A 17,042-nucleotide genomic window follows, 5' to 3' on the forward strand; every position below is an offset into this window, starting at 1 on the left:
ATGATAACCGAAAAAGGACAGTTCATGTTCTAATTGTTTCATATCATCCCAGACATGCACATCTCTCCCCTTTCCCTTAAAGGGGCACAGTTTGATCATTTCAATCTCTGGTAACTGCTTTGGTCTAGTAGTCAATTCTGCATCAGCCAACTAGGGTAACAGGAAAGCTCCATGCAGCATGCCTTCTGCCCTTTTATGTCCCAACCAGCAAAGGGGGAAACAGCACTTCTCTCTTTTCAGACTGCCACAGACCTTGACAAATCCTTATAAAAAAGGCCAAAGCAAAAATACAACCTAATCCATTACAATTCTAAGATTCAGGGTCTGAGATGTCTCCACAAGATGGACCCTTGAGCTGTTTCTCTTTGACACTCATGCCATGACCTGGATACAATCTTTGATGTCAGTTAGCCATTCAAAATACATTCCACAACTACAATAGAGGTCATTAGGCAAAACAAGAGAGCTTATGCTAGGCAACAAAAATGTAATTGGGTGTGTATACAAATCCAAGAACAAGAACCAACAACAAACCGGTCTCTGAAAGTTTAATTGTCTTGGAATCAGGGGGAAAATAAGAAAGTAAGGAAATCTTCCAGGGTGTAAAAATAAACCCTAGGTAACTTATGTCGTCGGGCTCATTTAATGATCAGTGCAAGTACATCTGTTCATAGCCACAAGCGAAGTATTCTGCACAAAAATACCTGTTATTCTATTAACTGCAAATTAAACAAGGTTGGGTATTTAAGTTAAAGAGAACAACTTACGTGTACGGAGACAGTGGTCCTAGTAGGACTTTGGAAACATCCTGCTGTCCAAGAGTCATGAGGAGCAGAACTAGACTCTGGTTCGTTGAATCCACACAGCCGCCCTGTAAACACAAACATTTTAATTATTAATCTTTGTACAAACCAAAAAATAGGAAAGATGGAGGAATGTTTACTTAAAACCCAGAACTATCACAGCTCTCACATTTCAAGGGTCAAAAGATAAAATCCAGATTTCGTAATAGTAACTAACTACGCAAGGCATATTTGGAAAGGCACTCAAGTTAAAAACCATAGTGAGGAAATTATTTTTCTAACACTTTAACACCATTGATTATAAAAGCCCAAGGGTCTATAAAATTTAACAAACACCATAAATAGAAGGGAAAATATATATCTTGCATTTCACTCATCTTGGTCAAGTAAAAATAGTCACTTTCAGGTTCACATGCACTAATAGATTACTGAAAGGTTTGGGTTACAGCTCTTTAGATAAATGTTTAAAATGGGACAACCTGAAAGCTATTCAACATCGAAAAATTTTGTTAAAAGTAGTTTCAGGTATTACATCTGCCCAAGCCCATCCTGCCAATTATTATGGTTATGCAGACATATTTTCCTATTTTTAAAGAACATTTCTCTGTCCTAGTGCTGCTATATGAAAAAATCCACGCAACTACAAGTAATACAGACTACGTGGAACTACACAAAAGTGCTCGCAGATGCACAAAAAAACCCAACCCTGTGAGAAAATAGTATATATAAATAGCACTTATTTTTCTCACAGGTTCGGCCTCTCAAATTACACTCTGGCAGCTTTACTTAGAGTAGAGATAAGAGAGTGTGCTATTTTGAGTGAAGCTTAATGCCTTTATATTGAATTATTGGATGAGTATTCAGCATATGAAACTACAGCATCGTCCAAGATTATGTCTGTAGGAACAGCTGAACAATACACAACCCCTAATGCTCCTCTGGCTTTTGAAAGTTCCGTTGTTCTCTCCATTCTTTGGGCTTGTTGCAACATGACCTGGCTAGGGATGTAGACGAGAGTGTAGAATCTGCATTAAATTTAGAGCAGAAGATATTTGCAAACAACTGGACAAGACACTTGCCCCCTTGGATTTCCACTTCAAAAACAGACATAGTTTGGAGGAATATTTGGATGTTTTGAACAAAAGCATGTCAGGGAGGGCATTTATGACTCTCTTTCCCAACTATGAAGACAGCCTGTTTGGGAGGGAGGAGTTTTGCCCATGTTGATCTAGCTAAACTGAAGACCTACCACACTACTTCTTTTCTGGTAACTTGTTCAGTTACCCGAGAAATAAAGGGTTAGCTCTATTTCTGGCTCACATGCCCATTTGCTTTAAAGCAAGAATATGCTTGCTTGCTATGTAGTAAACATGTTTCTATTATAGGGGGTTTTCCCTATTTGCCTGGTTGACTGCTAAAACAAGAAAAAAGTATATGAAAGAGAGACTCCTTACGACCTAAACAAAATAATGTATTTCTAACCCTTTTGATTTTATTTTTATATACTGTTGCAGGGATTGCGACTTTAAAGTTGTAACTGATTCTGGGGCAAGGCTCAATTTATGTTTTTTGTTTTTGTATTTTTAGAATTTGTATTAATTGTATTGAGTTGTGCTAATTTTTCAAATTCTATTTATCTTATATTTATTGTACTGTGTTGTATCCTAAGGCTAAAATGCTATATTAATATAATTGAACTTAATATTTTTCTCCCGGATCTTTCAGTTACAATAAACAATTTCAAAATGACAATGCTGTCTGAAGCATTTTTACTTTTGACACTGCCCCTTTCAAATTTAAACACAAAAAATTGATTGGACATTTTGAGAGTCGTGAAAGACTTGGGTTTACAAAATTGTGTTTTGTTTACTATTTAATAAATAATAATAATTAAATAACCTAAATTCTGTTCCCAAACTAGTTAACAGTATCCCTTTAATCAAGATAGTCTAGATGGCTTGGAAACAATTGCAGCCTTTAAAGTTTACTTAGGAAAAACTCTCTTTTGATAATTAGAAAGCAGGGAGCATGGTTCTGGATACACACTGAACTAGATTACACAGTAAAAGCCCATTTATCCTAATCTCACATGTCCCCCTAGCATAAGCAATTTATCCAGAAATTGCAAACTGACTGTTCAATCTTTACTTTTAGATGGCCCTGAAATGTTTCAGATAAACAGGGCTGAATTACAATGAATACATAGCAACAAGCCATTCCTACACTGCTTGTAGCTTTCTACATCTGAGCAAGGGGATACTTAGTTTGATACTTGCTTAGTTTGAAGAGAGTTTATCAAATAAAGCTAGTCAAAATACATGCAAGAAAAAAATCTGGCAGAAGATTAATTTGGATTTTCTCATAAACAGCCTGATCAAAAACTCACATTTATCAGAGAATGGATTCCTACTTACTTCAGTGGGTTTTTTAACAGACCCTTAATAGGCTCTTCAAAATGTTTTTTTGAGCAAACCAAAGCTGCTTGATTTGGAGATTTTGAGGATGAAATGTCATTCCTATACTAGACTCCTTCCACTAACACTCCTTCCAACCCCCAAGTTCTGCTGACATTACTTATTCCTCTGCCCCACACTGGGGGGACTGAACCTCCACTGCTAGCTGGGCACTGGACTTTTGGGTGTGTGAAGAAAGCTGCACACTGAACCTTGAAAAATGCAGCTGTGGGGCCCTATTCAAATGATTTTGTGAGGAGCTCTAAAATTTCCCTGCACTGATCCTGGTAGTCTGTGATTGCAGTTTTACATCATCATTTACAACTAATTTGAATATTAATTTGAATGTGAAGGGAGAAACAATGAAATGCTGCTTTCTTCACTTCAGAGTTTACAGCCCAACTCCTCTATCCCTATTATCTTTTGCCTATGAATGATTTCTCAAAACAGTGAACATTTCTGACCTTAACTTCACTGACTTTTGTCCAACTCTTGCTGACCAATGCACACGGTTTTGTTTATTGGTAACTTTTTAAAGTGCATTTATTCAACCTGGAGAGTACAAAGGTAACGTGAGATGGAAAAAAGGCCAAGTGCCTGAAGTTCAATTATTGCAGTTACAGAATAGTACAGTAAAAAATAAAGTGCAGGCTGGATCACTAAAAGTTTAAAGAGTGCATAACATTTGTCTCATGTTATTTATTTTCAAATAAATGCCACATGTACAAGCTACATTTTATTGACTATCATTATTTAAGCTTTTTTTAAAAAATATTATTCTACTCAGCAACAACTTGCTTGTAGCAAATAGTGGATCAACTGATTGTTAGTCACTGATCTGGATGACCTAACTGGTATAGCTGGGAAAAGAATTAGTCAAAAGTCTTGTAGCTTTTCTCCTGTTAAATGTACAAGCAGGGCAGGCCATCTTGACTAAATAGACATCTTTACTAAAAAGAGAAAGAAAAACTTCAGTCTTTTCCCTCATAACTGTGTCCAACAGCATCTTAAGACAGAACAATATGGCATATTTTCTTCCCATTAGCATTTCCTTTAGAAAAAATTTGTGCAGCATTAGAGGGCTTCAATACAGCCTAAGCCTTAGATAACTATTGGGATATATATTTTGGAGGGCATACGGGGGTATATGTTTGAGGCTTTCTTTCCTCAGCACATTCTTCTTCCTCTACATAGAAAATGGTGTTTGCTCTCTATATGCTTGTTGACATAGACACACTCAACATGGGAACATGTTTTCCAGTCATTGATTTTTCTACCTTGATTGGCTGACAATGAAACTTTATACCACGTTCCTACACTTCAATGGTCATGACTACTTTAGTTCCCCTCTTGAATCACATGAATAGGGATCTATGTTCAAGGGAGATCTTTTCTGTTGAAAGTTTCAGATTAAATCCCAACTCTCCCCAAAATAAATGGGGAAAGCAATAAAATCACTAACGGCCATCAAAATCACTGTTGTTCATTATTTGTATTCTGGTACCACTTAAAAGCCTCAACTTAATTTAGGGCCCCATTGAACTACATGCTGGACAGACACAGTGAGAGAAAGCATCCCTATGCCAAAGAGCTTACAAATTAAATAGACATGGTAGACAAAGGATGAGAGGGGAAACAGAAGCACAGGGAAGTGAAATGATCTGCCTGCACTACAAAGGCAGCCAGTAGCAAAGGTGGGCTAGAACCTCACCCTCCCAAGTCCCAGTCCAGTGCCCTGTCTATGGAAGAAACCTCCACCTCTTGAATAAACTCAAATAAGCAGGGGAAAAGCAGTTGCCAGGAGTACTGTCTACTGATGACACTTTTCAAAGATTTTTCCTATGAAGTGCCATGTCCAATGGTTGTGCTAAAAGTCACAGAAGACTCCAATCTATGCCTTTCTGAAGGCTTGCAATCTAGTGTGGACAAGATTTAATTAAAAAAAAAAAAAAAACTGCTTCTGAAAACTGGTTGGGTCTAGAGCAGTGGTCCCCAAACTTTTTATCTGGTGTCCTCCTTTACTCCTGTCCCTACCCCCTTAGGGGCCGAGGCCGGAACCATGGCAGGGTGGAAGCCGGGGCTGTAGCTGGGGGTGGGTCTGGGGCCTGAAGCGGAGCCAGAACTGCAGCTGGGACGTGATCTGGGCCGGGGGCCAAGGCTGGCCTGCGGCCAACCTGGGAGCTAGCCAGGGGTGAAGGCTGTGGTCAGGAGCGGAGCCCCAGCTGGCTGGGAGCCAGGAGCTGGGGCCAGGAGCAGAGCGGCTTGGGGCAGGACTGCAGCAGAGTAGTACTCCCTTCCTGCCTCCTGACGCTCCTCCCCAAACGTTCTTCTGCACTCTCCTAGGGGAGCACGCCCCACAGTTTGGGGACCTCTGGTCTAGAGGCTCAGCACACCCATTGTGGGGGATGGGGGAGGGGGCAGGGGAAAGATATTACCCCAGAAGAGGGCAGAATGTTTGCAGGGCTGGGGCTCCATAAGTATCTTGCCACTCCCAGGTGGATGAAGAGGGATGCACTGAATCAATTGTGCTGCCCATCAATTGCCAACCGCTCCTTGGATTGAGCTGGCTGAGGGCCCCCAGAGAAGGATTGTGCCACTGAAACCTCTCTTAAAGCAGGCTTTCTCCCACCACCTCTGGGTTATGAAGGCCTAGGCCAGAGTAACCCAGGGATGAATCATGCCCTGTGGTCAGTATCTAGTCTCAAAAGATTTCCTAGAACTAAACCCCATCGACACTAGTGACATATCTAAGGCCAGGTCTACACTTACCTGGAAATTTGGTGGCAGTTGACGGGAGTTACGCAAGCTACTCTGTGTAGCTTGCATAACTCCTGTCGACTTCATAACTCCTCTTTATGTGGCATCTTCACTGCACTGTGCCACTTGAGGGGATGGTTTTAACGCATCAACTTCCGGATCAATTGAGCGGGTTGTCACTGACCACTCAATCAATCCAGATAGATCGATCTGATGGCGGTAAACTTGACGCCGTCAGCAAAGACATACCCTAAATTAGAAAACACAATTTTTAAGCTGCTTTAGCTAACAGCCCCACAGTTTAGAATTAGCCACTTCACACACAGCTCACATCAACCCACTAAGGGGTAAAATGACAAAGAGGTCACCTGACCCACCAAGAGTCCCCATTCCTCTGTCAAACACTGCTTTGCACTTCCCACCAGTGCTGCCACCACACAGACATCTGATCTGCTCTGAGAACCTCACTACCTTCCTGCTCAGCCTTATGGCATTGCCTCTTAAAACTCAGCAGACTGCAGGCTATGCCATTAGAAGACACCATCTTCTGCCCACTTATTTTGCAAGGTGCTTGGCACATTCTTAGGTGCTAAAATAATAAGTCACATTGATTAACAGAGCAGTTTCCCTAGTGGCTGGATAACATATAGTTTTGATTTACAAAGCGCTAGGCAGTTTTATTGCTTTTTAAGAAAGAAAATAGCCACTGCTGCTGGGAAGCCATGTGAACATAAGTGTTTGGTAGGAAATTGGATTTCTGATTCTTTCTGTCATCTGAAGTGTTCTAAAGCAGGTTTCCAACCTTTTTGGCTCGAGGGCCACAGATCATTTTTACAACTCTGAAGGGCCACCAACTGTGCTCCCCCCACCCACTGCAGCCAGATGGAAGGAGTTCAGCGAGGAGGCTGCCTTCTCCCTAATCTCCCGTCTCCTGGGCTGCAGCAGGGAAACTGCATGCGTCTTGTAGCCCTGTGTGCTCCACGTGGGTCCCTAAGCAGCGGCTCCCTTATGCAGCCAGGGGGACGGAGGATCAGTGCTCCCCTCCCTCTGGCTCCAGCAGGGACCCCAGCACCGATGGACCTAGGCGCAGAGCTTTGCTGTGCTCCCTGCTACAGCCAGCCAGGGGGAGGGGAGCGCTGATCTCCCATCCCCTTGGTTGAAGCAAGGAGCCTGCACCGGTCTTTTAGATCCACGGAAACGTGCTCCACCTGGGTTCTGCAGGAGAGGAGCCGAGGGCCACTTTGAAAGCCCCTGCGGGCCACTTTGACCCCGAGATCACAGGCTGGGAACGGCTGTTCTAAGGTGTTTACATGGAGCAGCAGACTCAGAGTGCATTTTTTGTCTTTTTTAAGGGTTTAAAAAAGCAGTAAGAGTTTGCAATTCAGTTTTGTAAATAAAGTGCTAGAAGTGACTGTTGTTGTAGGCATTGTTACTGGAGGCAGACAGTAGCAGGCTGTGAATCTAGCCTCCCTTCTGTTCTAACTCATATGATTAAAAGATTTTTCACAAACTTAAACAAACCTCCAAAAAACCTTTTAGCTGAGACCAAGTGTGGAAGATTTCAGCCGAAAAGGAGATATTTGAGAAAACTACAAACAAGTGAAAAACAGAGATTTATAACATAAACTGAGTTGGAATATATTCACAAGTCAGTTCACTGAGTTATAACCACAGCAACTACATTTTAATCTAACCTGGCAACACCCACAGTGACGTTAGTTTTAGCTATTTCCAAAGAAATTAAATTTTCAGCACTAAATACAATTAGTGCATATATGTCTCATAAAAGCTGGCTACATTTTGTCAACACCAGTAGTTTCTTCTCTCATTTCAAAGTGCATTTGAAGTACTTAAAGTGGATAAGCACTCTTTGTTAATCTGAAACTATAAATGAGATGGCAATTGCTGAATCATTTCTAAGATTGAAAGCCTACTATCCACATGAGAATTCAGCACAATTGAACAGTAGTCATTTAAAATCAGTTTAACAAATCGAAGTATTTTCTAGTGATAATATAAAAAGTATGCTTGTGGTAGATTGCAATACATGGAGTCTACTTACTCAAATGCTGCCTTGACTACTTTCTAATACATAATTCCACCACCTACCTGTACCAAATGAGAGGTTCTGTAAACTCGTTTCCTCCCCACAAAACCATATAGACTAAGCTGACAGTGATAAGCTATTATCTTACTTTAGGCAGATATAACAAAGTTCCTCCTTTATTTTGTATAGTGGATGGATGCCAGGCAGAAAATAGAAAAGAACACACTAAGAAGGCTAGCCTCTCTAAAACAGCGATTTTCTTCCTAGCACCATGCAAAAAGAGAGAGACAGAGCAAGATACAGTATCTGCCCCTTACAAGCCAGACAGTCAAAACATTTCATACACAAAATGCTCTGAATGACTAAGAAGATGCTGCAGTACAGTGCACGAGCCAATTTTGATGACAGGTGTGCAATGCCATTTATTACACTGGTGAAGCATCACAGAACTAGTGACTAAATCAGAGATCTAGATATTTCAAATGGGGCCCCTTGGGGCTTTCATGTACTCCCTTCCATTCCTCCCCTTTACTATCTTGTTTTGCTGATATTAACCACAAATCAGACCCACCATCCAGTCTCTAACAAGACTACTGCATGGAGACCACAATAAACACATTATACATGCATGTATATTTTTCTGATTGCCTTGGCTCCAAGAGGCTGAGGGAGCCAGATGCACAATGCTCCCAGGCCAATTGAAGAGAGGAAACCCAGAGGCTGCTGCTCCCCCAGCTGGAAGACATGCACTAGGCCACTAACCCACTGGTCCTGCAGTTCTCTTTCAGTCTGACATAGCTATGTCTCAAAAAGATCACACTAAGTGCTTTCTAGGCTTTACTTCAAACAGCTCCCCTGAGCACAGGAAGTAAAAATATGCATCCCCGCACAAAGCAATCCAGGGAGGCTTTTTGCTGCGCGTGATATGACCCCAACTTTGTGCAGTAAGGCAGAATCTCACAAGCCATCCTTTGGCCTAATCACCGTGGTTATTTTGGGCTCAACTGCCAAGCAACTAATTAAAAAAAAAAGGAGGGAGGTGCAAAATGTAGATGGATTTTCAAATAGAGCAAGTGGTAGTTCCGCTGGGATGCACATTACTACTCTCCTGTATCTCTGGTAACGTTTCACACTTGAGAGCCTCTTTTTTTTGCTGACCGTCAAAGCCCTGAAACAAACTCATTCTCTTATTAAAAAGTGTTATTACATTTGCTCAAATGAAAAAGCTCATGACAACACAATAGAGACAGAGAGCATTTTTACAGCCAGTCCAGTGAAAGCAATTCAGTTGCTTTTGGACAGAGGTGGAAAGCACTTGGGGACCCCGCCAGTCAGAAAGTTTTGTCCTCTAAATGACCCAGAGGTTTTGACCTCTAAATGTAGGACATCTCACAGTATAATAAATATTGTGGCAAGTCATTTACTTTTAATGGCGTCCACCAGAGGATGATAAGGACAAGATTCACTAGAAACATTCTTCACATGTTGATCAAGAGCAGCGACAGTCACCAGTCACTTCTTTGGCTGGATTCAAAGCCTATGGCAGTAAAAAGCGCTATATCTGATTACCAACTACCTGAATCAGCCACTGTTCCACATTTATGTACACTAACATATACAAAGGTGGTTGCCCCAGTAGAGCCAGGGGGAAAAAATGGCTGTCTCTGAATGTAATTTCATATACTTTCTGTATTAACTAAGTTTATTATTCTAGAAAAACAATTTTCCCAATTCGTGTTTTAAAAGAGCAGTAAACTGGTACCTGAAGCCCAACAAAAGGCTAGATGTGACAGAAACACGCTTCAAATGAAAGTGACTCACTTTGCACAACACCTTTCCTCCAGCTACAGCCATAGGACAGTAAAAGAGAGAGAAAGTTTTGGATACTTACTCTATAAATCTCCTCAAGCAGCAGCTTCGCACAGTTTAGGCCGAGTTCTTCTGGGAGCACAGCAGTTCCCTGGCCCTGGGGATTAGATGCCAGTTCAGCACTCAGAAAAGTGCCATTAGTGGTTTCTGCGAAAAGAGACAGGCCAAAACCTGGAGACCTGAAAGACAGTGACAGGACTGAAAGGTGTATTTGACTACAATACATGAAGAGTTAAAGGAAACTACAGTACAACGTCAGAGTTGAACACCTCGGGAATGGAGGCTGTTTGTAACTCTGAACAAAAAGCTATGGTTATTCTTTCAAAAGTTTACAACTGAACATTGACTTAATACAGCTTTGAAACATTACTATGCAGAAGAAAAATGCTGCTTTCCCCTTTTTTTAGTAGTTTATGTTTAACACAGTATAATACTGTACTGTATTTGCTTTCTTTTTTAAAATCTCTGCTGCCTGACTGTGTACTTGTGGTTCCAAATGACGTATGTGGTTGACTGATCAGTTTGTAACGCTGGTGTTCGTAACTCTGAGGTTCTACTGTTGTTCATTCTAACCTTCTCTGGCCTGGTCTACACTGATCGGCAAATTCGGCGGCAGTCGATGGGAGTAGCTTGCATAACTTACATTGACTTCCTAACTTCTGTCCTATGCGCCGTCTCCACTACGCTGCACTGATGGGAAATGTGTACCCGTCGATGCAGCGCTACACTTTTTCTGGAGGTGGTTTTAATAGATCGACTTCCAGATCGATTGAGTGTGTCTTCGCTGCCGCCCAATCAAACCGGATAAATCAATCTGACGGCAGCAAATTTGCCAGCGTCAGTGTAGACATGGCCTCCTACAGGTCTCCAACGGTGCTCTCTGCTAGGAGGCTACTTAACCTGCACTGAATAACTGGTTAATCTAACAGCACTTCAGGATTAAACCAAGCCAAAAGCTGCCACCTATTATGCTGGGCACATCTTTGCCTTTCCAAAGCCTAACATGAATAGTCTTTATTTGTTCATTTCATTCCTCTTTGATTACTGCTGCTTTTAGGGGTATGTCTACACTGCCGGGACTGCGCCGGGGCTGCATGGATCGATGCAGTAGGATTGACTGAGCGGGCAGTGCAGACCCACACAATCGATTCCAGAAGTGCTCTCCGGTCGACGCAGTAAATCCATCCCCCCAAAAAGAATAAGGCTGCATTGACCAGAGGGCATTTCCCATCAATGTAGCACAGTGGAGACACCGCAGTAAGAGAACATTAGTAAGTCGACGGAAGATATACGAGCTACAGTACGTAGCATGCATATCTCCTGTTGACGGCTGCCGGCAGTGTAGACCAGGCTTAGAATAACCAAAAAGAGTTTCTTTTCCAATTAAAAAAACCCAAACACTCCCTAAAGAACCAAACTTTCTTTGGAATTACGCATCTGGATTTGGCAAGATCAGAATACAAATGTGGCACCAGATACAGGTAATTAATACTTTAATCCTGTATTATTCACTGGCTCTCATTGATTCTTTCCACTTTAAGCCCACAACAGGTCAAAGCATCATTTCTATATAAGAATTCCATAACTTTATTTAGCTGAGGACGGGGGTTGGACTAGATGACCTCCTGAGATCCCTTCCAACTCTAATATGCTATGATTCTATTCTGTGGCAAAATTCCCTTACTAGGAAGCCCAGAAAAATGCCAACATACAATGCTACCTTATTTTACTGCAGGTGTTTACGGTGGAGTTTGTCTTATCAGAAATCCTAAAGAAGACCTGAAGAACAGCTCTGTGCGGCTTGAAAGCTTGTCCTTTCCTCAAAAGAAGTTGGTTCAACAAAAGATATTACCTCAGCCACCTTGTCTCAGAAATCCAGAGATAGCTGAGCATAGTTCACTGAGAGGTCCAAACAATAACCTTTATCTTTTATTCATACAGTTGTGTCAATGTAAGCTTTAGAAGAACATTGACAACTGACTGTTAAAATAAAGTTAACTTAGTTCTCCTCAGTGTGTAAGTTTTAAGAAAACACACAAATGAAGGAAAATACCTCTGGACTTCCTACTCTTTACTACTCAGGCCTTTTCATCAGAATGGTCTAAATCTAAATTCATTACTACTGACCTAACAACAAGGAATGCCTCCATACTGAACACAGAACATGAGAGCTATGCAACCGAACTACACATTGTTTGAACAGGACAGAAAATTATGTATACCGCCTCACTGCTTCTATTGCCCCTGAGGTTTATTATGCCTCCTGAATGCCTGACAAGATCTAGTTCTGCTGGGATAAGACAGCACCCTTGGACTGCTGGATGATGGTCAATATATGTAGTTTGTTCACAAAAACAGCACTAAGGATGATTATACCACACAGAACTCCCAGGGCACAGAATGATGGTAAGAAGTTATTGTTTCAGAAGAATATGCATGATCAACAACAAATGCCCCATACATATGACAGAGAATTCTAGCAGCATGCTCATAAAAAAGTGCATTGACGGGATCAGTGTTTCTCAACTGGTGGATTGCAACTTCAGGAGTGGAGAGGTGTCACAAAAGGCAATCTAGGATGCGAGGAGGCATTGCAACTTCAAGCAAAGACAATCGCACTCCCCCACGCCTTGTACACCTTTCCCTTCAAGAGCTAGTATTCTCTGTCAATAACCTGAAACACACAAACAAATAAATTACATACACTTGCTGTTACTGATATATTTACTATAAAAGGATTGTGAAAATTTTTGCCTTTCAATAAGGGATCACCAATCTGAAAAGGCTAGGAAATATTGATGTAGATGAAAGCACAGCCACCTTACATCACTGATAGCAACCCCAAAGTAAATGCGCTCACACAGCAAGACAAATGAAGCAGCATCCTTTGCCACTGATCAGCATATTCATAGCTTTTATTTTGCTCAGAGTTTGGAGAGTATTTTCTGTATCACTTTAAGAGTTAGGAAAAGAAGAACTTTTAAAACAAGAGAGCATTCAAAGAATTATTTTGCAATCTTCAGCATGCCTTGTTCTCTGTTTCTAATGGCTCACATATGACAAGCAAGATGAACTCAAGCTACAAGTCTCCTATAGCTAATTCACTAGTCACAAGACTGAGAGAAAGCCCATCAACACACAGACACAAACACAAAAAAGAACCGGTGTTACAGCATCTCACGTATATGAGACAAAAATCAAAGCCTGTTTTTTACCCATGAATATGATTTGCTTTAAACTGTTACCTCAAAAGACGACCTTGAGGGTGGGATTACACTCAGGATTTTTGACACATCTCCTTCGCCCCATTTTACTCATTCACCTTCTTAGCTGAGGTACTCACTCCCCAGTCTTTTCCTTTTTCCACCCTCCTTTTTGAAGGGGGAGGTGGCTATTCTTTGACAGGACCCTCCACTTACTTTTTCCTGTCAGAGATCCTGCAACACCCTAGTAATCCTCTCAATTGAGAAGAACAAGGTGTGGCTCTCTCAAGAGCCCATCAAGGATTCAGGTGGCCAGAGCACAAGAGGAAAGGTCCCTAGAGAGCAAAGTGAGGTACTGCCAGCCCCTGCTGACCCAAAGAACGAGGCAGCAAAGTCATCCCCATTCCACTATGCACTGCTGCAGCTTCTTCATCCCAGCCCCCCAGGAGAAAGCACTTGTATTGCTTTCTCCTCATCCACAACCCCACACGTAGCATGCCCCAGCTGGTCACACAGAGTTAAACTGATGCATTCTTGGCCAGTTGAATACAGCTCATTACAGCTGCAAAGGAAGTGCTGCACTTTGAAGCCGCTCAAATGCATTCTTTGGCTGTTGCTAGTTAGGGAGCTTACACAGGATGCCACTGTGCTCCTGATTCTCTCCACCTACCCCAGCCCAGTCAAACTGAGAAGGTCTACATCCATTTCTTTCTACTGCACCTAGCTTGCCAGTACTACAGCAGAACAGCATCACCCAGATCCTCCCAAAAGGAGTTTCAATAATGTGTGGAAATCACAAGGAATTGCATGACAGTGATGTTCCCACCCATGTCTAACTGCCTGTGTTTGCAGAGCTATGTGGGAAGTATATTAAGACATGTCCTTCCTAATTGCCCTCCTAGTTGGAGCTGAGGCATAAAGAGCATCTGGAAAGTAAGACGGGAACAGTGTCAAAGGTGGTCATTTCTGGTGACTAGCAACCATGACAATGCCCCATTAGTAAACGTGCTCTCTCACTTCCATAAATTAGCAAAACCTGCACATGGTGATAAATGGATTTGGCTCACACAAATGAAGGTCTAATTCTTCCTATAGTTGCAGAGGACATCAGCTGCCATCTGCATTGACATACTTTCTGGTGCAAGTCCCCTGACATATAAACAGAAGAATACAATTCAGAGGATTTCTCCCTTCCCCTTTCAGAGGTACTTAAGGGGCTGTGAAAGATACTAAACTGACATTTTCTGAAGATACTGGCATAGAGGAAGGGACTCTGGAATCCTTTTTACCCTGGAAGCCAAAATCCAGGATGGTGCACATTTACTTGACTAGTCATTCATTGCTAATCCTATTTATCCACAAGACAGGGACAACACTGGAAATGACAGGGCAGACCTGCACATGCTACCCTGCTAATTTGTGCCAATCAAGACAGAGGAACAAGCCTTTTTTCAATGAAAGGATTTCCTCTTTCCTGTGGTCACCAACAATTAAAAAGAGTGATCATTTAAGTAAGTGAAAGAGAAAGTGACTGGAACAGTGTTTGTTTATTTGGGGGGGAGGGTTTGTATATATTGGAAACAGGAAAGGCAAGAGACAGTTACTCAAGGTTTCCTCCATCTTCACCCACAAATAAGATGATACTGGAATTTGGCAGGTCTTAACAAAAGAGCTCCTCAGTATGTCATGACGTGTCAGAACTACAATATCTCTACCTTGCTTCATTTTCATGTTTTATGAATGAGCAAGATCAATAAAATGTAATAGTGTCATGACTTTTACATAGTATTTCTCTTTCAGTTGGGATCCTAACAGTGACCATGTTCCTTGTCATCAGACTTCAAAACTGGGGCATGAAAAAAAGATATCAAGTATAGGTCAGTAATGAGTTTTGCCATGTTTAAATTGTTTGGTCTCCCCCTGCAGGTAGCACCATTTGCAATAAAAGACTATAATCTGATTCGAGTTGTAGCCTTTGCACCATACCTACTGCACTTTTCACTGAATTTTTGTCACACCTTAGACACAGTACTAGACTAAAACAACAAATTAAACATTGAAGAAAGCACTCAAGGAAATGTTACCTCCAGTGGATATATTGCAACTTTACGCTGCATATTTCAGAAACAAACTACATGAATCTACACACATTACTTTGAGAATATGTACAATCAAGTATTTCATTTTTCTTGTAAATACTCATTAATCAACAAAACATATGCCCATTAAACCTGACAGCATACTTTGGTCCAAAATATTATCAAACTTAAAAAAACCATGAGTATTATTTTAAGTTAGATTCCTTGGAATCCTTGATACTTACTTTCCAGAACTGGTCCCCTTCATGTGATCTGTGTAGATATAAATATCTGGTATGAACTTATTTAGGATGCTTCTTGCTGAATCCACGATTCTGTTTGCCATCTGTGGTGACACTCTGACAGAATATCTACATTATGAAGTCAAGGAATCTATTATGATAGGAAGGTACTTTAAACCAGAAAGATGGCTAATGCACAAAGAGATTTCAATACGTTCTTTTGAATATTTAGTTTGTTCACTCATGGATGCCAGCCCATCTTTCAACCTGAATTTATACTTTTCTATATCAGCATACATGCTTATTGCTTTCCGATGAGAAAGTATTTCTATTTTCCTTGCTGCTTAAGCATTTCTGTTTAAAAAAAAACAAAAAACAAAAAAAACAAAAAAAACTTCTCATCTGTTTTAATTTTATTTACTTGTTCACTGTTGCATTTTGGATAAAGACTTTATACTACTGTGCTTCAACCCAATAACTTGTGTGATCGTATAGCTGGGTACCAAGCATAACCATACGTATATATATTACTCTGGTGTGCATTGAACCACATGATAAATTGCAATCTGCAGAAGCTTAATAAAAAGAAACACAGAAAAAAGATACGCTGTTCCTCTGATCCGTTTGATTTTGCCAGGGTCTGTGAACTGAATGGGTTGCAAGACTTTCCTAACTGGACAGGCAAACACCACCTCACCGCCTCCTTTGGGAGGCATTCCTCTTCTAGTGATCTGTACACCACAGTAAAAAAAGAACAAACAAGTTAGCAAACAAAAAATACATCTACACATTCAAACTGATGGCTTTTAATCCACTTATACTAGAACATTAACAGTAGACGCCAGTGTCACATGAAGAGAGGAAAGGCAACACTGACACCTAAGGCAGGGCTAGAGCTAATTTACACCAAGAGGAAAAGATAATTTTCTATCTATTTTAAAATAGGATGAGCAATGCCTTTCTCTGAAAAATCTCCACTGAACATTCAGTGAAAGGGGTAATAAAAGCAGATGTGCCTTGACACTAGAGAAATGACTTGCTTCTGAAGGAATTTAATCAAGATTCTCAGATGCTTATGCAAAGGACTAAATCAAATCCCCAACTCTCCCTCATAAAACCAACAGAAAACAACATAGACACAATGTTTCAGTATGTCAGAAACAGCAAATATTTTAAATAATATAAAAAAAGTCAGTGAATAGTTAGGAATTCCTACGTGGCAGGAATCAGCACCGAAGGGTTTTCTGGTTTTGTTTTGTTTTTTTTAAATGAATTTAGCTTTGGTGGGACCACAATTTTGTCTCCATACCCAACCCCTTACTCTCACCCAGATTTTGGGATCTGCTAACGGTACAATAATTAGTGGACTGTGAGGGAGAAGCCTCCTCAAATTGGAGGCAGTCCTGAATTTGCCATAAGACTGTGGATTCCATGGCTGTCTAATTGCGCTAGTGGTAAGGGACAAAAGGTCGGGGGGAAAAGAGAGAGAAGAGCCCACTATTAGTATCAGGGTGTGGGGAGAGGAAGTAAAGGGAGATGAAAATTGAACAGACTGAAGAGAAGGAAAGAAAACCAAGCTTTTTTTGAGGG

The 17,042-nt window shown here is 41.1% G+C and overlaps 1 protein-coding gene across 1 annotated transcript in view; it reads right to left on the minus strand.

Moving 5' to 3' along the window:
- RCL1 (RNA terminal phosphate cyclase like 1) overlaps window positions 1–17,042 on the minus strand; it is a 56,860-nt gene that overhangs the window by 21,130 nt on the left and 18,688 nt on the right. Inside the window, exons 5-8 of the mRNA XM_067543053.1 lie at window positions 16,059–16,183; window positions 15,456–15,581; window positions 9,952–10,108; window positions 768–871 (exon numbers count right to left, since the gene is read on the minus strand). Of these exons, the coding sequence (XP_067399154.1) occupies window positions 768–871; window positions 9,952–10,108; window positions 15,456–15,581; window positions 16,059–16,183 (512 nt within the window). The remainder of the gene's footprint in view (window positions 1–767; window positions 872–9,951; window positions 10,109–15,455; window positions 15,582–16,058; window positions 16,184–17,042) is intronic.

This window comes from Emydura macquarii, unplaced genomic scaffold (assembly GCF_026122565.2).
Source record: "Emydura macquarii macquarii isolate MOO-44397 ecotype Brisbane River unplaced genomic scaffold, CSIRO-AGI_Emac_v2 contig_767, whole genome shotgun sequence".
In the NCBI taxonomy this organism is placed as follows: Eukaryota; Metazoa; Chordata; order Testudines; family Chelidae; genus Emydura; species Emydura macquarii.